The sequence below is a fragment of the Mobula hypostoma genome, chromosome 5 (assembly GCF_963921235.1).
Source record: "Mobula hypostoma chromosome 5, sMobHyp1.1, whole genome shotgun sequence".
In the NCBI taxonomy this organism is placed as follows: Eukaryota; Metazoa; Chordata; class Chondrichthyes; order Myliobatiformes; family Myliobatidae; genus Mobula; species Mobula hypostoma.
In genome coordinates, this window is record NC_086101.1 from 30,718,153 (window position 1) to 30,741,865 (window position 23,713).

The 23,713-nt window shown below is 48.1% G+C and overlaps 1 protein-coding gene across 1 annotated transcript in view; it reads right to left on the reverse strand.

Annotated features, from left to right (window-relative positions):
* Positions 1 to 23,713, reverse strand: part of LOC134346173 (collagen alpha-1(V) chain-like) — a 273,825-nt gene that overhangs the window by 134,792 nt on the left and 115,320 nt on the right. Inside the window, exons 8-15 of the mRNA XM_063047492.1 lie at positions 14,564 to 14,758; positions 10,688 to 10,741; positions 9,817 to 9,858; positions 7,494 to 7,556; positions 4,060 to 4,134; positions 3,760 to 3,846; positions 2,416 to 2,472; positions 449 to 502 (exon numbers count right to left, since the gene is read on the reverse strand). Coding sequence (XP_062903562.1) covers positions 449 to 502; positions 2,416 to 2,472; positions 3,760 to 3,846; positions 4,060 to 4,134; positions 7,494 to 7,556; positions 9,817 to 9,858; positions 10,688 to 10,741; positions 14,564 to 14,758 — 627 coding nt within the window. The remainder of the gene's footprint in view (positions 1 to 448; positions 503 to 2,415; positions 2,473 to 3,759; positions 3,847 to 4,059; positions 4,135 to 7,493; positions 7,557 to 9,816; positions 9,859 to 10,687; positions 10,742 to 14,563; positions 14,759 to 23,713) is intronic.

Here is a 23,713-nt window from a genome sequence, read left to right on the forward strand (position 1 = left end):
GCACTCAAAATTCCCCTATCACACTCACCATGACACTGTCACACTCACTGTTCCCTATCACATTCATTGTGACACTGTCATACTCAATATTCTCCATCACACTGTCACTGTTGCACTCAATATTTCCCTTCACACTTACCATGACACTTTCACACTCATCATCCCCCATCACACCCACAGTGACACTGTCACACTCATCATTCCCCATCACACTCACAGTGACACTGTCACACTCATCATTCCCCATCACATTAACTGTCACTGTCACACTCAACATTTCCCATCACTCTCAACATTCCCTATCACACTCACCGTGACACTGTCACATTCAATGTTGCCCCTAACACTCATTGTACCCAAGCCTCTTATTGTACCTCAACACATTCACCATGACCCCACACAGTCACATCCTACCCCTCCCTTCCACCCTTTTCCCACCATCACCTACCTGAGGACCAAAATCCCCTTGCTCTCCCTTCATGCCCATATCTCCAGGACTCCCCTAAAAGACAAGCAGGAAACCAACATGAACACAAGTGATCCCGTCTGTGTAAGCATCTCGGAGTGGCCGGGTATGGTGTCCTGGTCAGCATCAGCAAATAACAATTGCACTCTCTTCTCCCTGCACACACACAGCTCTCCTTGCACCTGTGTTCCCCTCCCTCCACTTCCATCCAACCATCCTGGACCTTCCCCTCACTCATCCACAGCCCTTACCACCTTCACACAATGGGCAGAGCTTTAAACCTGCAGCGCTTTAAACAGTTTTCACACTTATAAACTATAAAGTGTTGTTGTATATAATATAATGTAAAATACATTATAATGCTATTTCATTATACTTCCTGAATGGCTTTAATTAATTAAAACTGGATGTGCTGTGTTTGATTCCCTTGGAGCAGAGGAGGCTGGGGGGAATATGATAGAGGCAGACAAATTTCTTGAGGGCTGATAGGAGGGAACTTTTCACCGTTACAAAGGCACCTGAAGCTGCAGGGTATAGGTTTAAAATAAGGGGTAAGAAGGTTCTGAGTTTTTCCCCTTGAGAGCGGGTGGGATCAGGGATATATTGTGTGAAGGAGCACTGGAGGCAGATACTCTCACAGCATTTGAGACCTTGAAACAAAGAGCTGCTAAAGCTGTGAACCACGAGTGGGACATGGGGTTTGTATGGACAGGTAGTTGATGGATGGCATGAACACTTTGGGTTATAGGGTCATTTCTGTGATGTATGAGAAAACTTTTCCATTCCGATCATAATGCCCAACAAATAGATACATTTGTGTTTATACCGTATTCCTCTAAACAATGCTATCAATGTATTGTACCAACATCACCTACTTTCTCTGTCAGCTTGTTCCAAATACACACCATCCCACACAAATAATTGTTCCTCAGGTTGCTATTCTATCTTTCCCATCTCCCTTTAACCCCGTGCCCTCTAGTTTTTACTTCCCCTAAAAACTGCATGCGTTCATTCTAGTTATGCCCCTCGTGATAGTATATTATTCTATAAGGACACACTTCAGTCTCCAACTCTCTGAGGGATGAAGTCCCAGCCTACCCAACATCCCTCAGAGAAAGAGTAAGAGAGAGAGAGGCAGAGGGAGAGACAGTGAGTGACAGAAAAAGACCATAGCCTTGGCAGAATGATGCCAGATACACCAGCCAAATTGGTTCAAAATATTCCATATTAGTTAAAAAATACTATTCATTAATTAGAGCTTCTTCTATTTTATTTGTTAAGGGGCACTTTACAGTCCAGTTTGATGAACAATCCCGCTAACACTTACACCCAATTTCCACAATCGACTTTTTTTTGTCCTAAATATATTCTCTCTTGTATAAGATCCCCATCATCTGAGCCAGGGTAACTTCCCTCAGTTACCGTCAGGCAGGAAGTACAGTAGCCTGAAGTCCCACACCACCAGGTTCAGGAACAGCTACCTCCCTTCAACCATTTGGTTCCTGATCCAACCCGCACTACCCCGACTGCTACCTCAGTATAGCAATACGCTGCACTAAGGAAACTGTTGAACATTGTGAACTCAGCCCGATATATGGGTTGGAGGTAGAGAAGCCTGCCTGAAGTCCCACACCACCAGGCTCAAAGCAGCTACTTTCCTTCAGTTAATTGGACATTGAAGTCACCTGGACAACCGGCCCTAATCACTGCCTCTGTATAGCAGCACTAGGGCCTCTTTGATCATTTTGTACTACAATGAACTGTGTGTTTACTTGCTAAATTAAATGCCAATGAAATAAAATCAGTGTTTTTCTTGTGAGTGTTTTGCTAGTGCTCTGCAGTTAAGTTTTTCATTGTACTTGTGCATGTGACAACAAACTCAAATTTGACTTTGAATCACTCAGTAGCCGGTTGAGGAAACAACATCACAGCAGAAAAAAATTACTTACCATGGGTCCGGGTCTTCCCGTGAAGCCCATAGGTCCTGATGGCCCGCGTAAAGCCAACTGAAAGAGAAAACGGAGGACGAGTCACCCAGTGAGCAGCAGTGGATCCTGGAAGGAGAGGTCTGATTGATGGGCAGCACGTGCCAGAGTTTGCAGTGAAACGGCACGCCCCTTGCCTCATCCTGCTCACCCTCCGGCAGCAGTCGCATAACGTCAGGAGGACAAGGCTCTTGGGTTACTACACTGATCGGCCTAATAATAACGAGGCAGCCTACAGAGAAGAAGCCATCATCCTCATAGTGGTGTCAAAAAAAAACAACCTCTCCCTCAATGTCACAAAATCAAAGGAGCTGGTTGTGGACTACAGGAGGAATGGAGACAGGCTAGCCCCTAATGGCATCAATGGGTCTGGGGTTGAGAGGGTGAACAGCTTTAAGCTCCTCAGCATATACATCACCGAGGATCTCACATAGTCTGTACATCCCGGCTGTGTAGTGAAGAAGGCACAACAGCGCCTCTCATCTGAGATGGTTGAGGAAGTTTGGTTTGAGTCCCCAGATCCTAATAACTTTCTACGGGGGCACAATTGAGGGCATCCTGACTGGCTGTATCACTGTCTGGTATGGGAACTGTACCTCCCTTAATTGCAGGACTCTGCACTCTGCAGAGAGTGGTGTGGGAAGCCCAGTGCACCTGTTGATGGGAACTTCCCACTGTTCAGGACTTTTACTGAGACAGGTGTGTAAAAAGGGCCTGAAGGATCATTGGGGACCCAAGTCACCCCAACCACAAACTGTTCCAGCTGCTACCATGCAGGAAATGTTACCGCAGCATAAAAGCCAGGACCAATAGGCTCCAGGACAGCTTCTTCCACCAGGCCATCAGACTGATTAATTCATGCTGATACAGTTGTTATGTATATTGGCTGTCCTGTTGTACATACTATTTATTACAAATTGCTATAAATTGCCCATTGCAGATTTAGACAGAGACATAACGTAAAGATTTTTACTCCTCATGTACATGAAGGATGTAAGTAATAAAGTCAATTTAATCCAATTCAATTCAATGAAGTCAGGAAACGTAGGCTCACGGCAACCTGATCTTGTCGCAGTGCCCAAACAGCACCCCCCAGGGAGAGCCACTAGTGTGTAACCACCCAGCTCACACCCAGTGCCCATGTAGGAGTGGGAGAGGTGGGAGAGAGGTGAGCAAATTTATGTTCACCCAGGAGGAATGAGCGGATTGGAGTGAGGGCAAAATCCAGAGAAGAGGGCTAGGAGGATGAAGGATGAGACATGGAGGCTAGGTTGGGTGGGTGGAAATTGTCTGTAGTTGCTCACTTACCCGGGCTTGCTGTAGGATGGCTTGTGCCTGAGCCTCTTGAGCTGAGACCACCGGACCCTTGGAACCCCCACTGGCACCGAACCTGAACTGGAGGAAAAGAAAGCACAGGGCTGGAGCTCAGTCAGGGGCAGAGTGGGGGAAGGACCACCACGTCCGCCGCACCCATCCCCACTCCCAATCCGCAACTGCCCCACCATCATCCCCAATCATCCCATCCCCACCATCCTCCGCCTGGGACCACAAACAGCACAACCACACCTGCCCCCACCGCCACCCCACACGTCCCACCTCTCCACCTACCGGCAGCATGAGTGCTGTCCCGGGGGGTCCGGGCAGCCCGTCAGCTCCGGGAAGACCAGGACGTCCTTTCCTGCCCTGGGAACAGAGGGAAGGAGCAGAGTCAGTGGGTCAGCAAGGCTCACAACACAGCAAGGCAAGCTCTGTGCATGGACTGACCGCGTGAGAGGCTGTGCCACACACGGATTAAACATGTAATGGGTAGCGCTGTACGTAGGCTTAAGCAAACACTAGTCAGCGCTGGACGTGGGTTTAAATACGTAACAGGCCACGCCACCATGCTCTTAAATCCATGATAAGCAGAATTGAACATGTGATTACACGTGTGACATGGCAGGACCACAAGTTGTGAGGGAGTGCCACACATGTACTCAGTAAACCAGTCTGAACAGGCAACATACACCCAGGTTACATGACTCGAGCTGCCTCCACACCCCAATACCACTTCTCCTTACACCTCATTCAATAGCACAGGATGTTACATAATGTAAGATCACAAGACATAGGAGCCAAATTAAGACACTCAGCCCATCAAGTCTGCTCACTATTCAATCATGGATGATTATTTTTTATCAACTCTATTTCTCCCATCTTTTCCCCCAACTCCCTTTCAACCAAAATCCTGTCAATCTCTGCTTACCCACTCCAGACATTCCCCATTCTTCAATCTCCCATTGGGCTCAGGGACCCTGCTGTTATAAGAGTATTGAATGGTTCCCTCGTACAATAAGGTGGATCTTTGACTGCACAATCTACCTCGTTATGAACTTACAACTTAGTGTGTTCCTGCGCCGTACTTTCTCTGTAGCTGTTATGCTTTATTCTGCATTCTGTGATTATTTTACCTTGTATAGCCTCAATGCGGTGTGTCATGAATTGTAGCAAACAAAAGCTTATCTCGTATACTGTACTGTATGAACATAACTTCCCCACTCTTGAATTCAGTTCTTCAACTAATAAAGGCAAGTATAACATCCTATCAATCTTTCTATTCACTTTCAGTGACCTATGGACTTGAACCACAAGATCCCTCCACACCTCAAAATTTTACCTTAGATCTCCTAAACTGTAATACTTCACATTTGGCCAGGTTAAATTCCATCTGTCATTTCTTCACCCTGACGTGAAAATGATCTACTCTATATCTCAGTGTACCCTTTGGCAGCTTTCTACTCTATGCAGAGCACCACTAACCTTTGTATCATCTGCTCTAACTCTATGTTTCTCTAAATACCACCATAGCATGCCGTATCTCAAATAATGATGGCGGAGTATAAGAAGGAAACTGAGAGCTTATTCCTGCAAGAGGATCTCAGCCTTATCATAGAGTTTGGAAGCTTGCGTGCCTCAACGACCTGGAGAGATACGTTGGCTAGAGTCAGGGCCTTGGGTTTGACCCTTGGTAGCGTCGCCCATGCCATACAGGTCAAAGGGGAAAGGCCAATCTAAAGGTGGTCCACCAGTCCTCCAGGTTCAGTGGTTCAGTTCAGGACTAGCAACCCTGACCAGTCAAAAAAAGAAAAATGTAACGGAAACAGCAATGAAGAATCCCTCTATATCTGTGTGTGATATAATGGATTGACAGAGATGGAGGGTTATTGCTGCCCTAAATGCTAGTGGTGTGATGGGCAGTAAGTAAGAGAGCGAGTGAGTGACACAGTGACATGACAACTAACTGTCCGTCAATGTCAAAAAATGACTTGGTCATTGACTTCACCAGTGTAGGTTGTGCACATGCTCCTGTCTACATCAATGGTGCTGAGGTTGAGAAGCCCGAGAGTTTCAAGTTCCTAGGAGTGAACACACCAACAGCTAATGTTCTCTCTAATCTGTGCGTGTGTGTGCACACACGCAACTTCTACTACTAGCGCACAAAGGAATTTAAACTTCACATGGTTGTCATCATCTACCTCATTGGCATGTTAGGCATATATCACAATCATACACAATCACATTTCCTTTTCCCATTTCTGATGTGCACAGCGTTGAAAATGTGGAGTTTGTGATGACTTGTCTGCAGATTTTAGAACTGGCTTATTAATAGCAACGCACACACAATGCTGGATGAACTCAGCAGGCCAGGCAGCATCCATGGAACTGAGTACAGTTGATGTTTCAGGCTGAGACTGCTGTCTTGATGAAGGGTCTCGGCTCGAAATGTGACTGAACTCTTTTCCATAGATGCTACCTGGCCTGCTGAGCTCGTTCAGCACTGTGTGTGCGTTGCTTAGATTTCCAGCATCTGCATATTGTCTCTTGTTTGTGACTACTGTTTTCATTAAAGAAATTATTCAATGTGCACATTACAATGCACTGTGTAATGACTCAGTCAGTGGGCAAATAATTGCCCAACACATGATTTTTGTGCACACTGGTAATTACAGATTAGAGGCAACATTGCCAATAGACTGTCCTGGTCCAATCATATTGATGTCAAGACTAAGAAATCTCAGCAATGCCTCTATGTATCTCTGTCAACAGTTACCAATTTTTATCAATGCACCATAGAAAGCACTCCATCTGGACGCATCATGATTTGGGATGGTAATTGCTCTGCAGGTGAGCACAAGAAACTGCATATCACAGAAACCAGCCTCAGACTCCATGTAATCTGTCTATACTTCTCACTGCCATGGCAAAGCAGTCAACATAATCAAAGACCCAACCCACACCAAAATTCTCTCATTTCCCATCTCCCATTAGGCAGAGAATACTGAGGCACATACCACCAGGCTCAAGAACACCTTCCATCCTGCTGTTCTTACACTCTTGCACAGACTTCTTGAACAATAAGATGTAATCTTGACCTCACGATCTACCTCTTTATGATTCTGCACTTTATTATTTACCTGCACTGCACTTTCCCTGTAGCTGTTGCACTTTATTCTGCATTGATGTTGTTTTACCTTGTTCTGTTCTGCATCAATGCACTGTGTAATGACTCAGTCAGTATAAACAGTATGCAACACAAGCTTTTCAATGTATCTTAGTATATCTGACCATAATAAACAAATATCACTAGTTCACTCCCTACCCCCACTTCCAATCACTCCCCAACCTGCCCCTCACTCCCACTTTCCCCATCACTTCCCACCTCTCCCCTTCACTCCCCACAAGCCCCCTCATCACTCCCTAAACCCTCCCCATCACTCTCCACACCCCATCCCACTCTCAAACTTCCTCCCCATCACTCCCCACACCCTCGCCATCACTCCCCACAAACCTGCCCCATCGCACCCCACCCTCCGCATCACTCCACACCCTCCCCATCACTCCCCATAATTCCAAACATTCCTTCCTCATTACTTGCCACCACCCCACCAGAAACACCACTCCCCATCACTCCTGGCACCGCTTTCCCATCAGTCCCCAACACCTTCCCACACACCCCCTCCCCATCAGTCACTACACTTAGTGCGCAAAACGAACTGACTCACCCTCTCTCCAGGATCTCCAGCAGGTCCAGGGGGTCCCTGTGGGCCTTGAGGACCAGGCAGACCCTGCAGACACATCAAAGGCAAAGTTAGAGCAGCTGTCACAATTTCGTTGATCTACACTGCTACTGCCCGTGTTTTGGAAAGAGTGGAGTCGGGTGCCTGACTCCTTCTATCATCTCCACCTGCTCACAGGTAGTGAAATATTGTGCACGGGTAACTCACACACCTGCAAGATGAGAATAACATGATCCCACAACTGTAGTGCAATGGTCACCCCATGACCTGTAAATATACCCAGAGCTTGGCAGTGGGCAAGACTCAGGATATAACGTTCCCATTCATGGCTGGTTCAGGAGCTGATATTTCACGTCCACCCATAGACCAGATCTCCTGTTAGTGGGAACAGACGTAAAGTGAATGACCAAATACATCTAACATAGATCAATGTGAAGTTATCCACTTTGGTAGGAAAGGCAGAAAGAGAGAGAGAGAGAGAGGGAGGGGCCACAAGCAGTACCAAATTTGTCCTCTGTCCAACCAAGTTGCTTCAGCTGAGATCTTCAACCAGTTGGTGTGGGGGGTCGGGCAGGAGAATGAAAGCGGGGACAAAATTGAAAATATACATACACCATATGTGCTATAAAGTCAGGAGATTTTGATGATCAGAGGAAAATTCAGAAAGAAAAAGTGTAAGAAAGAGATTGAAAAAGAAGAGGGGAAGAGAGTAAGGAGAAGAGAGTAAGAGGAAGAGAGAGGAAGAGAGTAGGAGAGGGAGAGAGAAAATGATGGAGGGAGAGCAATGGAAAGAGAGAGAGAGATTGTGCAGGAGAAGAAGAGAAAGGGAGAGAATGGAGAGAAAGTGGGAAGGGAGAGGGAAGAAGAGAGAGCAAAAAGTCTCTGGAAAGGAACAGAGAGAGGAAAATGAGAGAAGTGACAAAAAGGGAAGGAAGAGAGGGGAGGAAAGCTGGAGAAAGTGAAGGGTGGGATAGAGAGGGGAAGGAGAGAGAAGGAGAATGGGAGATAAGGAACACCAAAAAAGCAAGAGAAAGGAGAGAGATGAGGGATAAGAGTGTCAGAGAGAGGAAATCTTTGTCATCGTCTGTCTTTCAAGAAAGGAAAGTTTGACAGGGAAAGAAAGAGAGGTGGATGGAAGCAGAACAGAGAAGATGCAAGACAAAAATAGTGAAAGGAGGAAAGGTATTGAAGATAGGAAGGGATAGGGGAACAGTGCAAGAGAGTCATGGAGGGTGCAAACAGACAGACAATTGAGATCAATGAGAGAGAGGAACCACAGAGGGAAAAGCCAATTGTTATGCAATTAAGTGGTCCCTCCACTGAGGCACTTACAGACAAGTGAGGGAGTTGCTGTGGATACCCACGGGCACTTGGTGAGATTACTTTACAACACTCTTGTACAAACCAGAAATCCACCTTTCATCCTTTCCCCAGGCAGTCAGCTCACGGGGAGGTGGCAGGGAAGTAACCAACAGAGCAGCTTCTCTGTGTCAGAGTCAATATGCATCAATTTTTCTATCCTGTTTCTTACTTCCCCTCCTCCCTTCCCCTTCTGCTTCCCCTCTCTCTCCAACTCCTTCCTCCCTGCTTTTTCCTTTTTTCCCTTTCCCTTCCCTCTCCTCTCTCCCTCTCTCTTCACCCCCTTCTTTCCTTGTACCATCTCTCTCCCTCCCTCCTCCCTTTCCCCACCTCTCTCCCTCTATATTCCCTTCCTCTTTCTCTTTCTCTCTTCTTCCTTGTCTCTTCCTCTCCTCTGCTTCACCCTTCTTCCTACCACCATTTGCCTCTCTCTCTCTACTTTCCCCTCCTCTCTACAACTCCCTTCCCCCTCCTCTCTTGCTCTCACTTTCCTTTCCTTTCCCCTTCTATCTCTCTCCCCATTCTCCCCCTCTCAGCCCTTTCCTTAACCCTCCACATAACCTCTGACCCTTCCCATCTATGGACTCTACACTTTCCCAAAATACCCCCTCACATGGTATCACATGAGGGCTGCTCACCTTCCACCATTCCTGCCCTTATTCGAACATAACAGACAAAAGGAGCTCCTTCCACCATCCTCATCATCCCCCTCCCATTCTGAGGTAGTGCTGAGGGAAGCTAGCTCAGCCTCCAAACTTCAGTTCCCATTGGACAGATACCCTCTGGGACAGGGTGGTTCCTTTATCGGAGGGAAACACGTTGTAAGTCTTGGAATCCAACAGGTTGAGGACTAAACAGGCAAGTCCCCTCCCCCCTTCTCTCTCTCACTCACACACACACACACACACACACACACACACACACGGCAATGATTGGTTCCTCTACTCACCGCTGGGCCTTCTGGACCAGGGGGACCTTCGACCAGCATCCCCTGTGGGCACAGAGGCATAGGTTAGATGGGGAAGAGGAGTTTCTGGAGGTAGCTGGTGAGGGATGGAGGGAGAGGAGAGCTAGAATTGAGGGAGGGGAAAGGATGAACAGGCCATGAGTAGGGCAGTTGTAAAGGGATGGGTGGGAAGATGGGAAACCATTTGAGGATGGGAGTTTGGGAGCTGGGGGGAAAGTGAAAAGATTGGAGCTGAGGGGTGGGTTTGGAAGGATGTAGAAAGTTGAGTGAGATGATGGGGAAGTGGAAATCTGCGGGAGAGAGGAGGATGAAGAGAAGGGAGAGGGGTGGGGCTCAGGAGAGGGGTTGAGAGTGGGAGCGGGTGAGTCGAGAGATGCAGTTGTGGCACGGCATCCCAGTGGGGGGGTGAGGAAGATTGAAGAAGTGTGATGAGGATGTGGGTAGGAGTGAGTAGAGAGGGAGATATGAGGTGAGAGTGGGGGTGAGGAGTTTAGGGTGAGAGAGATGGAGGGGTGGGCTGAGTCGAGGGGTATGGACATGGATAGGAGTGACGGGTGAGGGAGATGGTATTAGTTTAGTGAGGAGTATTGATATGGGTAGGGATGAGGGATGAGGGGTGAGGGGCATGGAGTGAAGGGTGAAGTTGGTGATAAAGGTGAGGGATGAGGAGTAAGCAGTAAGGAGTGAGGGGCGAGGATGGGGGTAGGGCTGAGTTGGTGACGACAATTTGAGGGTTCAGGGATGAAGATGAAGATAGCGGTGAGGAATGAGGGTGGAGTTAGCTGTGAAGAGTGAGAAGTGAGGTTGGGGATAATGTTGAAGGGTGAGGGATGAGGACCGCTGAGACACTCACAGGCTCGACCACTGCCGGCTCCCCCTTCTCTCCCTTCAGACCAGCCAGGGCCACCTGCAAGCAAACACAGCAGAATGGGTAAGACACCGGGGCTCCCTGCGCCAGCCCAGGAGAGGGATTCACCAACTTACCACTGCCCAACCACTGGCAGAGGGCTGGAGGCACCATACCAGCTGAAACCTGCGACGCAGGCACATCCAAGCACTGGAGGTGGGTGCAATGGAGGGTAAGTCACACCATGGACACAAACAGGATCTGGAAATGCTGATCAGAGCTGCTCAGCACTGGTCACGACTGGTCCGGATCGGTCCGGACCATCATCAACCCGGGCCGTTGGTGGATGGGGTCACACCCACTAGAACTGACATTGGTCACACTGGTGTCGAAGAGGAACTGACGTTGAACAGGGACCTGTGCATTACGGAGAGCGATGCAGAGAAATGAGGTGTAGGGCAAGCTGGGTGCTCAACAGGACAGGCACTGTGTGTGAACGGTGTTCGACAGGACAGGCACTGTGTGTGGACACTGTTCGACAGGACAGGCACTGTGTGTGAACGGTGTTCGACAGGACAGGCACTGTGTGTGAACGGTGTTCGACAGGACAGGCACTGTGTGTGGACACTGTTCGACAGGACAGGCACTGTGTGTGAACGGTGTTCGACAGGACAGGCACTGTGTGTGAACGGTGTTCGACAGGACAGGCACTGTGTGTGGACACTGTTCGACAGGACAGGCACTGTGTGTGGACACTGTTCGACAGGACAGGCACTGTGTGTGAACGGTGTTCGACAGGACAGGCACTGTGTGTGAACGGTGTTTGACAGGACAGGCACTGTGTGTGAACGGTGTTCGACAGGACAGGCACTGTGTGTGGACACTGTTCGACAGGACAGGCACTGTGTGTGAACGGTGTTCGACAGGACAGGCACTGTGTGTGAACGGTGTTCGACAGGACAGGCACTGTGTGTGGACACTGTTCGACAGGACAGGCACTGTGTGTGAACGGTGTTCGACAGGACAGGGACTATACGGAAAAGTATTGGACAGGGCCGATATGATGTGGGATTATTGTTCAATAAGGCAGATACTGTGTGGGAACTACATTAGACAGGACAGGTACTGTGTGATCTATGTGCAGATGCTGAAGGTTTAAGGTGGGAGAGAGTTTTAAAGGGGATCTAAGAGGGGAAGATTTTAATACAAAGGATGTTGCTTATCTGGAAGCGACTAGCAGAGGAGCTAGTGGAGTCAAAATCAACATTATGTTTAAGAGACATTTAGACAGACACTTAAATACAGCAAGACATAGAAGAATATCAAATTGTATTAGTGTAAATGGGCATGAGCATTTTAGGCTGAAAGGCCTTTCTCTATTCAGTTGGATTGCTCTTGGTGCTGGGCAGTATAACACTGAACGGAACTAACTGGAATTGACATTTGAGTTCATTAGATCTGGTGTTTGTTGGAAACATGTTCATCAGCTCTGTTGGTGATGGGAGCTGGCGGCGACTGAGGTAACGCTGATTGGGACTGCCACTAGTCCGGTACTACATAGGATTGTGCGGATGGGAGTTATTCTAAAGGCAAGGTTGTGCTGGTCTGGATTGGCACTGTACAGGGATGCATTCTCCGGGAAAGGTCATGTTGATCGTGCAGTGCATGAACTCAAATTTGCTGATCAGGAGACATTAGAGATTGCAGGTGCTGGAATCTGGTGCAGTAGGCAATCTGTTGAGGAAAGTCAGGAGGTTGAGCAATATCTGTGGGGGGTAGAGGCAATTCCGACAAATCTTATTGAACCAGAGCGTCAGCAGTCCACTTCCTTCATGGATGCTGGCTGAACCATTGGATTCCTCCAGCATTGTATGTATTGGTACTAATCAGGGTTGCTTGGGACCAGGTATTGGTAATGTCTGGAACTAAACTGGACCAAGGTACAATGAGCAGGCTGAAGCTGACTGGAACTGGTAGGGGAGTCCACTGGCTTCCAAGAGTCCCAGACTCGGCTATGCTGTTACTTAAGAGGGCTGTGTAAATTGGGTCCAGTGCGCAAAGACTGTGTGCTCTGTGATGCTTTAATTGGGACTGTGCTAGTTTGGAGCCCATGTGGAGTGAGGAAGATAGGACTGAACAGATTGGAATGGCACTGGCACTGATCAGGGCTGTGCCAATTAGAAGTGGCACTGGAAGCAGCTGTGTTGGCTTTGACTGGTGCAGATCATGATGGTGCAGAGTTGGTCTCTACCCAGAAAGGCAAGAATTAAGGATCATGGCGATCCAGAGTAAGATTGAACAAAAAGTCACAACTGTCATCAGAGGTTGTGGGGAGAAGGCAAGAAAATAAGGTTGAGATGGATAATAAATCAGCCATGATGGAATGACAGAGCAGGCTTGATGGGAAGAATGTCCTAATTCTGTTCCTATGTCTTATAGTTTAACAAGATGATGGTGAATGGATTGCACTGATTGGGACTTGCTGTGGGCCGGATAGTGATAAGCAAGGTTGTCACTTGCTGGGACTGATGCTGTGCACAGCTGCTGCTGGCACTACTGAATCAGACCAGCATTGACACTTCCCTTGGTCTTCAGTAAGGTCGCTAGTCCACGGAAATCTCCTGCCCTTGCTCCTACTACTGACCCGTTGTCATCTGACATCCCCCGCCCCCCCCCCACCACCCCACACAATACCAGTCCTCTTGAGACCGTCAGCTCGTGATTGGCCGGGCTGTGGAAGGATTCCTGATGTAGATAGCATGGAAACCAGAGTATAAGCCTTTTACGTCATTGTTCGAGGGACGGAAGCCTGAAGGAATGGAATAGAGTCTCTCCACGTCTGATGATACCATTTCCCCGTTGGTGAGCTGCACTGATGTAATGTGGGGTGGGGTCCCCCTGCACATAGTGGGCAGCATCAACCACAGGGATATATTACCTCAGCCAGAGCGAGACGGTGTCTCTAGGGTTGACGTCAGGTGGTTGACCATAGATCAGAGAAGGTGAAGGCTGCCAACACCAGGCAGCAGATAACCTTGAAACTGGCATATAGCCCCAGACAGGTGGGCATTACAGCAGGGATCACTTACTTGAAAATGACATTACAGTTCAGAGACAAATGTGTAAGGTCATGACTGACCTGTGAATTCCATCACGACAGTGAGTTATGGCATTATTGCAACAAGTGATGACATAACCTCAAGTACTGATTGTATCACCACAGCAGGTGATGAGGTCTTTGCACTGATGACATCATTTCAGTGGGCAATGATACCACTACAACAAGCGGTGTCATAGCTTCAACCAGTGATTACATCACCATAGCAGGCAATGGGATCATTGCACCAAGAGATGACATCACGTCAACAGGTGATAACTGCATTGCAGCCTGCAATTACATAATTGCAGCAAGTGATGATATCATTGCTGTGACATTATTTCAAACAGTGGCCGCATCATCGCAGCAGGTAATGAAATAATTGTGCCATGATGACATCACTTTGGCAGGTAGTGACTGCATTGTAGCAGGTGAGTCATCACTGCAGTGGGCGATGACGTTGAAGTTGCAGATGATGTCACTGCATTGGACAACAACATCAGTGCAGCAGAGAATGGTGTCCCACTTGTTGAAGACATCACTGCAATGCTCAATGAAGTCGCCTGAGTGTAAGGAAAGTGTCAGTGGTGCAGTGTTGGAGGAGGACCACAGCAGAAACTGAGGAACACATGGAAGACATCACATTGTACTTGAGGAGCAGAGACAGTACACACACGGAGAAGGGCAGACTGTGGAGACACATACAGAGACAAGGTGACACAACGAAAGGAGGGGAAGGAGAAACCAGTGCAACATGGAGGGGTCAGGCAGGCCTCAGCACTTACTCCTTCCATGTGGACCTCTGTCTCCACGGGAAGTCCCGGGCCAATCTCCGGTGTGGGATCCTCATAATAATCCTGGTAAATGTAGTCATAGTCATAACCAGGGTCACCTGGGTTTACATCTTCTCCTGTAAAATACTCCTTGGACATCTCCAGATCTCCTTCGGTTGGGTGAACGGAGACCTCTTCCTCCTCTTGCTGGTGAGGAGCAGGTGAAAGAGAAGCGAGAGCAGCTGTTAGGTTAGCGAAGCAATGCATCCCCGAGGCAGATGATCATGGCTCTGTATACCTGGCCACACCCAGGGCTGGACTTCTGTAAGCTCAAGAGTGATGCCAATACCCAGGCACCTGGGGTTGAGGGGCAGGTCTGGGCACTGTCAAGTGATCAGCAAACTAGGAGGTGGTGGTGGGGGTAGAGCCAGCCAGAGGAATACTTTGCCATGATCATACAGCCATACTGGGTGAGTCAAAGCGGCTGGACCTCGAAGTCCTTCCACACTAGAGACACAAGGGCTTCGGCCTCTCTCCAAATATGGCACCTGGTCTGTTGAATGTTTGCACTGTTTTCTGTATTTTCCCCACATTCAGTCTGCTCATCCCAGGGGTAATATGAGAGAGGTGGGGAATGTTGTTTCTGAGAGGATGCAACATGGGCAAGAAGGTTGTACCCTGGGCAGGGAAGGGTTGTGTGGGTGAGCGTCTGTAAGGGAGTGAAGTTGTGTGTATGTGAGTGTATGTATGAGTGTGTGTGTGAATGTGTGCGCGTGGCTGTTTGTGTATGAATGAGCATGTGCACATGGATGTGTTTGAGCAAATGCATATGTTTCAGTGTGTGAGCAAATGTGTGTGTGAGTGAATGAGTGAAAAAGGCAAAGTGAGTCCGTGTGTGTGTATATATCTGAGTACATTTGTGTGAGTGAGAGTATGTGTGTGTGTCTGAGCAAGTGTTTGTTTTTGACCGAGACTGTCTATGTGCACATGTGAATGTGCATGTTTGTGTCAGTGTTTGAAAATTCTGCTGTATTAAAGTTACAAAAGCTGGTGCAACGCCAATTACAAACAGAAATGCCCCAGAATATGTTGGATAGGTAATTCTCCCTCTACACTGTCCCACCTCACCCATAGACATCACTCCCCCACAAGACAATGAGCAGCACCAAAACATTCCCAGCTGGGCACACACCCAACCCAGTACCCACACACTGCTCCCTGTTACACCAAGCCACTTCAGCACCAGCATCCGATGGGTTCTTCAATGATCCCTCCACCCAGACCAGACCTCCCAGTATTCTGGATCACAAGCCACACCCTGCAGTTGCCCTGGAATGTTCCCTGTCGTGGAAGGCAAATATGAATGCACGTTGTTGTTGCTGAAGTACTGCATGTCTGGTGGGCATGCATGACTGGTTGATGTGCATGTGTCTTTGTGTGCAAGTCTGGTTGCAAAAGGCATGCCTGACTGATTGGCGTTTAAAACTGTCTTGCCTAGTCAGCGAAGCACTTTTTAGTTAGTCTGGGATGGAATCAATGAAACTTGGTGAGGGACTTGGTTGAGTAACTGAGGAGCAATTATTCAGTATTGCAGAGAGTAGAAGCCCTTGCAGTCTCTTGCACTGGATGCCAATGGCCGTTCCTTTTTGCAATTTACTTCCAATCTGCAATGGAGGTAAATTCCAAAAGCAAAGAATGAGCTGCAGAGATGTTTCCACGTTAAACATTCAATGCTAGCAATCAAGGAGGAAGTTTTACACCTAAGTATTTGCAATTTACACAGTTCAAAAGGTCCTTTATCAGCTCCAAACCAAACTCTCTCAGTCCTTTCTCAGCCAACCCTATCATTACCTTTCCACCATTGTGTTTTCATTGAGTTTCCCCTTCCATGCATAGGACTTAGGGAGCTCTCTATGCAAAGAGCCTTCTCTTCCATTTCCTAATGAGTCATTGTTGTTGGCTTACATTAACCAACCGCTGGCTCTAGTTTCCACTATAGGTGGAACAACTCTAAATCTACCCTCACCCCTCCAAAAGGTTGACTCCCCATACCCTCCACCTCCCTTCAACTTTGATTTCCCAGCAAAAAATTGCCAGTCATCTTTGTAAATCAGTGGAGACACAAGAGACTACAGACATTGGAAACTGGAGCAACATACAATCTGCTGGTAGATCTGCTGGTATCTATGGGGGGAAAGAAACTGACGGCATTTCCGGTCTTGAAGCTGGGTTTCAACCCAAAACATCAGCAACTCCTTCCCCCCCCCACTCACTCCTGCCCCCACCAGTGCTACTTAACCCAGAGTTCTTCCAGCAGTTTCTTTGTTGTTCCTTGTGACCAACTTCTACAGAGGGTTCTGCATTTTCTTGAAAAGATGGAGATCAGAACTGGTGTGGGCCAAACCAGCTTCTCCACAAGTCCCAATGGGTGCAGCCAAATGAACAACAAGGGACAACTGGGATTCTTCCACTCTCCCCCTCACACATACTGCCCACCCTGCTGAGGATACAAGCATTCCCTGATGGTGACTGGGTTGTATGGCTGGCACGTAGTTTGGGTACTGGTTGGCATCACTGAGAGTGGTTCCAGTAAGGTCATTCCTGCAGATAATCTCAGTTCACATGAAGTAAGCAACAGTTAAGAACATGCAAACAAGTGTAGCCGTCCCCTGTCAAACCCTCCGTAGCTAAGAATGAGTGGTACTCCCACTCAGTGCCCACAACCATTCACAAAATATGTTTCATTATGGTTATGGGCATTGAGGGCATATGAGGTACAATCCTGTATCTTCTTCCCAATTTTCTTCCCCTTCTTAAGTCACAAGACATTAATCTGGTCTATCAGATGAACCTTCTTGATAGGAACTATCAACCGGCCTCTCAGCATGGTATAACTTCCTCACGGGTGCTAACCTTCTCCCTTCCAACCTCAACCACAAGACTGGGACCAATTGTTGCTCCCTGCCCCATCAGCACCCTGGTTGAGTTCAGTGCAGGACATGGATCATAAATGGAAATTTTCTGCACAGTTTAGCAGAGGCACAGATGCATGGGATGGAGGAGCAGTCTCACACTCACGCACCATTATTACTGGATAGACACTTCCAAGTGCATTGCAATTCTCTTGGAGGGAGGGCCCATTAAACTGGGGAGAGCAGATGTTTATCTCAGAAAGAGTGTGCAGGTTTTCTGAAAATATTCCAATGGGAGTTTTTCAAAGTTGTGATCCTTTCCCTTTAATCCAACACACTGTAGTCAGTACTGTCAACCACCTTTGACTGCTACTATGTCATAGAGTACAAAGTGTGGAAAGGAAGGACAACTTGGTTCTGTGTAAAACTTTGGGAACTGATGATGGGACATGTAAAGGAATCTTCACTGGACGTCTTAACCTGGACTATGTGATGGAACAGTGCAGATGGAGCCTAATTCTGTGTCTGAGCTAGGGGGTGTGTGGTGCAACAGTGCAAAGGGTTCTTCACTCTGTGTCAGCCCCTGAGAATGTGTGATGGGACAGCATAAGGAAGCTTCATTCCGTGTCAGACCCTGGTAGTGTGTGATGGGACAGTGCAGAGGGAGCTTCATTGTGTGTCTGACCCGGTAGCGTGTGATGGGACAATGAAGAGGGAGCTTCATTCTGTATCTGACCCGGTAGTTTGTGATGGGACAGTGCAGAGGGAGCTTCATTCTGTATCTAACCCGGTAGTGTGTGGTGGGACAGTGCAGAGGGAGCTTCATTGTGTGTCTGACCAGGTAGCGTGAGATGGGATAATGAAGAGGGAGCTTCATTCTGTGTCAGACCCTGGGAGTGTGTGATGGGACAGTGCAGAGGGAGCTTCATTCTGTATCTGACCCGGTAGTGTGTGATGGGACAGTGCAGAGGGAGCTTCATTCTGTGTCAGACCCTGGGAGTGTGTGATGGGACAGTGCAGAGGAAGCTTCATTCTGTATCTGACCCGGTAGTGTGTGATGGGACAGTGCAGAGGGAGCTTCATTCTGTGTCAGACCCTGGGAGTGTGTGATGGAACAGTGCAGAGGGAGCTTCATTCTGTGTCAGACCCGGTAGCGTGTGATGGGACAGTGCAGAGGGAGCTTCATTCTGTATCTGACCTGGTAGTGTGTGGTGGGACAGTGCAGAGGGAGCTTCATTGTGTGTCTGACCAGGTAGCGTGAGATGGGATAATGAAGAGGGAGCTTCATTCTGTGTCAGACCCTGGGAGTGTGTGATGGGACAGTGCAGAGGGAGCTTCATTCTGTATCTGACCCGGTAGTGTGTGATGGGACAGTGCAGAGGGAGCTTCATTCTGTGTCAGACCCTGGGAGTGTGTGATGGGACAGTGCAGAGGAAGCTTCATTCTGTATCTGACCCGGTAGTGTGTGATGGGACAGTGCAGAGGGAGCTTCATTCTGTGTCAGACCCTGGGAGTGTGTGATGGAACAGTGCAGAGGGAGCTTCATTCTGTGTCAGACCCGGTAGCGTGTGATGGGACAGTGCAGAGGGAGCTTCATTCTGTATCTGACCTGGTAGTGTGTGATGGGACAGTGCAGAGGGAGCTTCATTCTGTGTCAGAGCCTGGGAGTGTGTGATGGGACAGTGCAGAGGGAGCTTCATTCTGTATCTGACCTGGTAGTGTGTGATGGGACAGTGCAGAGGGAGCTTCATTCTGTGTCAGACCCTGGGAGTGTGTGATGGGACAGCATAAGAGAGCTTCATTCTGTATCTGACCCGGTAGTGTGTGATGAGATAGTGAAGAGGGAGTTTTACTCTGTATCTGACTCTGGAGTGTGCAATGGGACTGTGTAAAAGGAACATTTCCTTATACCTACTCTTGCAGACAGGCATGCCGTGGAGGGTATTGTGTTGGATCTTCCTGTCTGTAACTGACAAGGAATCACTGGTGTAAAAAGAATGTGAGTGATCTTAATTACACCAGCAGCCACCTAGGATAGAGTTAAATGACTGACGGACCCTGATGGGAACTGCTGGTTGTATGAAAGGTCACATGATGTGCAATCACAAAGCAGGAGCCTTTCAGACATGCTGCCTTTGGACAGAAACTGGTGTACAGGACCCACAGCTCCCAAACCTGCCAACCAGCAGACTGAGCCTGGTTAGTAATAGTCTGCACCTCCAGAATCAACCATCTTCAGTACAGTCTGCATCCCACATCCATGGACAGCCTCCCAACCCCAGAGCTCCCCTGCACAGCTTGGAGCAGTGACAACACTCGGACCGGACCATCTTCCTGAAGTCATACCAGGTCAGACAGGTCAGATTTGTCCCCTTTAAAGAGACACCCAAGTGAAAGGGCTGTCCCAAAGATGAAACACCATCAACAACTGGGTTTTGATGGTCTAATCTCAGCTCCAGCCAAGCCTTTCAGTTCTCATTAGCTGGTTGACTCTGTCCCTCACACCTCCCCTCCACAGTCCACCTCCATTCCCATGCCCACCCAGAGCCCACTAACCGCGAGCAACCTCAAAGCTGACAGTTAGAGACTCATGGCACTTCAAAGGGGCGGCGGTCTTTAGCAAATCATCCGCCACCTCAGACTGTGAGTGATTGTTGTCATGGGAAAAGAGCGGTGGGGAGGAGGTTTTGAAAACTCTGGTAATGTCTGTGAGTGAAGCAGCAGGTCATTCAGAAGAAGAAGCAAGCTGGTCAGTCAGCTTCTACATCTAGACATTCAGCGGGAAAACATAAAGCATACGTATTCATCAGATTACATTTTACTTGTCACCACCAACAACCTCCCAACTCCAGGTAAGTACAGTAACACGCACTGTGCCCAGGACGAATCTATGGCAGGAGCTGATTAGTGGGCCCAAGTTCTGGAGAGAGCCCTGGTATTGGGAGTCAGCTAGCTGCTGCTCATCTGAAGGTGGATCTAGAGAGATCTCCCAAAACCTCAGTGGACGCATGCCCATCGTGTAAAGGAGGAGTCCAATGGAGATCAATCTTACACCAGGACAATGTAGGAGCAGGATATCACGCAGCAGGAGGGTTGCCAGAATGGTCTGAGGTGCATGGCTGGTCCTGGTGAACATCTGCCCCTTAGCAGCACAGTGATGTCCTTCTTATTCTGGGAGCAAGGTTCCAATGGAGAGTGACCCTCATTTCATCCTTTACCCAAGGAGCATCTAAAACTGAGTCACTAATCTGCTCATTGTGTTCTGCATCATCCACCGGTAGAGAGATGTGGGCTGAACTTGGGCAAATGGGACAAGCGTAGATATGCCTCATTGCCAGCATGGACGGGTTGGGCAGAAGGGCCAGTTTCCATGCTGTATGATCCAAAGGCTCCATGAAGTGGGCCAAGTTGGAGTGATGATGGTGTTGGGGAAAGCAACGGAAAAACAGGACACTGGATACAGTACATCAGGGCCTCTGTCACATCTCTCCACCATCTCAGCTTTATGTAGGCCAACTCCTCTCTTTACTATCAGTCCTGATGAAGGATCTCGACCCAAGTGTAATGTACTGCTGCCGGAAAACAACAAACAAATTTCACATCATATTCCAGAGATATTAAACCTGATTCTGATTCTGAAATCTCCAACACTGCCAGTGGCAATCGGTTCCTTGCCACAATAGCCAGTGACATTCGACTATTGTGTTTAGACCAGGGGACAGCATCCCCCAGTGGAATTCAGAACACAGAACTGTGCTGTACAACTGTACAGGAAATGGCCCTTCAGCCCATCCCTTCTGCGCTGAACATGATGCATAGCTCTTCTGCCTGCAAATGATCCCTATCCCACTATTCCCTCCATTTCATGACCTGGAAAATTCCAAGAGTTGATCCATGGCTTTGGATACCTGTAGTTCTTCTCCACCACCTGTCCCGAAAGAGACAAGAACCTGAGATTAGGGGTCATGTGACATCTCCAGGGTCAGGATAGTCAGATTTCAATTAAGTGGAGGAAGATGCGAATGTGCACTAGAACCAATAGGCAGTCTGTTGGAGGAAACTGGAGAGTGGAGCAACACCTGCGGGAGTGGGGAAAGAGCTGTCGACATTTCGGGTTGAAACCCTGCATCAGGGCTGAGGGGAGAGGGCTGGTATGAAGAGAAGAGGGAGAGGCTGTGACAGGGGCCAGTAAGCAATGGGTGGACTGAGGAAGGGTGAAGGATGGTAGTTAGAAGCAGCTGGGTGAGGGAGGGAAAAGGAAGAGGTGGGGAGGCACAGGGAGGTGGGTGATCGGTGAAGGGAGACAGGGTAGAAAAAGGGCAATGGCAACAACTGGGGAGAGGGGAGAGTGACAAGTGGGGAGACAGGACTGGAAGGCAATAAGGGGGAAACACAATAATGACTAGTGCTGAAATCTGATCGGTAAGGACAGTGATAACAGACGGGCCTCTGCACATCTCTCCCCTACCTTCTCATCTTTATGCAGGCCATCTCCCCTCTTTACCATCAGTCCGCATGAAGGGTCTCGACCCAAAGGGACAGTGCTTATCCCTTCCCACAGATGCTTCTCGGCCCACCAGGTTCCTCCAGCAGACGGTTTCTTGCTGCACATTCCAGCATCTGCTGTCTCTGGTGTCTGCAGCAGAATCATTCCTCCCGTCTGCGGTGACCTCCCACTCGTGACAAGATGGGAAAACACAGTGTGCATGAGACTGGGGTCAGATATTCCCAGACATTACCTGCACCAGAAATACACCTCAGCCCATTTCAGGGGCCCTGTCACTGAAGGGTGGCCTCTCCTTCCCATTGTCTGGACGTATGACAATGTCCATCCTCACACCAAGAGAGGGAATGGATCTAGGGTGGGAATCTGTACAGCACGGACTGAATGTGTTTGAGGGACTACACTGATCTTCCCTTTTCTTTTCTGCTGATACTTCCATCCAGTCTGCAAGTAATCCCCAATTAAAATAATCCGTTCAAAATCATGTGTTTCCCAAGCAATATTGTGTTTAGGACATGATGGTGGAACAATGAAGTAAATAAGAGGAGCAATAGGCCAGTCAGCCCCTCAAGCCTGGCCTACTACTCAATCTGATCATGGTTGATGTTTCCCGGGCCTCATCTCTTCCTCTGTACCAGTCCCTGCAGCCCTCAGTTTCCTGATCTCTGAAAAAAAACCTATTCCTCTTTAAGTTCAATGTCCACAATCCAATGGAGTAGAGAATTCCAGATCTCCTAGTTGCAAACTCTTGAGTTTTCAGCCATTGCAGTGCTCACACTTTAGTGCCACAGTGCCTGTACAAAGCACATAGAACCACATACTTACACATAACGAGAATCAAAACAAATTCAAGTGCTGGAATTCTGAAATAAACTGCTGGAAAGACTGAGCAGGTCAGGCAATCTGTGTGGTGATATGAACAGATTTAACATCTCATGTTTAAAAAAAACGCCTTCATCAGAACAAGGAAAAGGAGAAAAGACAGTACTTTTCAATATAAGGTAGAGGGAAAAATGAGTAGAAAAAAAGTGATTATCATCAAAAGGGTGAGACCGAACGAGATAATGCAGCAATTAGAGTAGAGCTCAGATCAGATGAAGTTTGCCTTAGCCATTTCTGCCTGAAATATGTTTGGTACAGTTCTTTTTCCTAGTCTGTTTGCATCGTCTAGCACTCTGGGGATATGCTACAGCATCACTGTTAGCAATATATTAAAAATCGACACATAACCTAATCTTGACTGCTAATCATTCTGCTGCATTAACCTATTGGTCTCACCCTATCAGAGATATTCCCATTGTTACATCCACTCTTCTCCCAATTTCTCAGTGTTTGAAGATTATTTCACTCTTTCCCAATTCATGACCTGGAAAGTTACGTCTCCTCTCCTCATAGATGCCACTTTACTTGCTGAGTGTTTCCAACATTTTCTGGCTTTCTTTCAGACTTCCAACATCGCCAAGTGAATTTTATTTTTCTGTATGCATGGTGGTTACATGGAGTGCATTGGTGGGGAATTCTGGAGGGAATATGGAACTAGGAATCCTGGAATTCTCTCAGATTCTGTTCCTTGGACTGCGAAGACTGAATCACCGGAATGTGGGGGGTGGTTTGGAGGATTTAATTACCTCCCTGGTCCCACCCATGAAGAACGTCTATCATAAACCATGTTCGGTTGGGCTAAGGGACAGAGTTGGAGAGAAATTTTCCCTCTTAAAAATTTTCAAAGTAATTACTATGTAGACC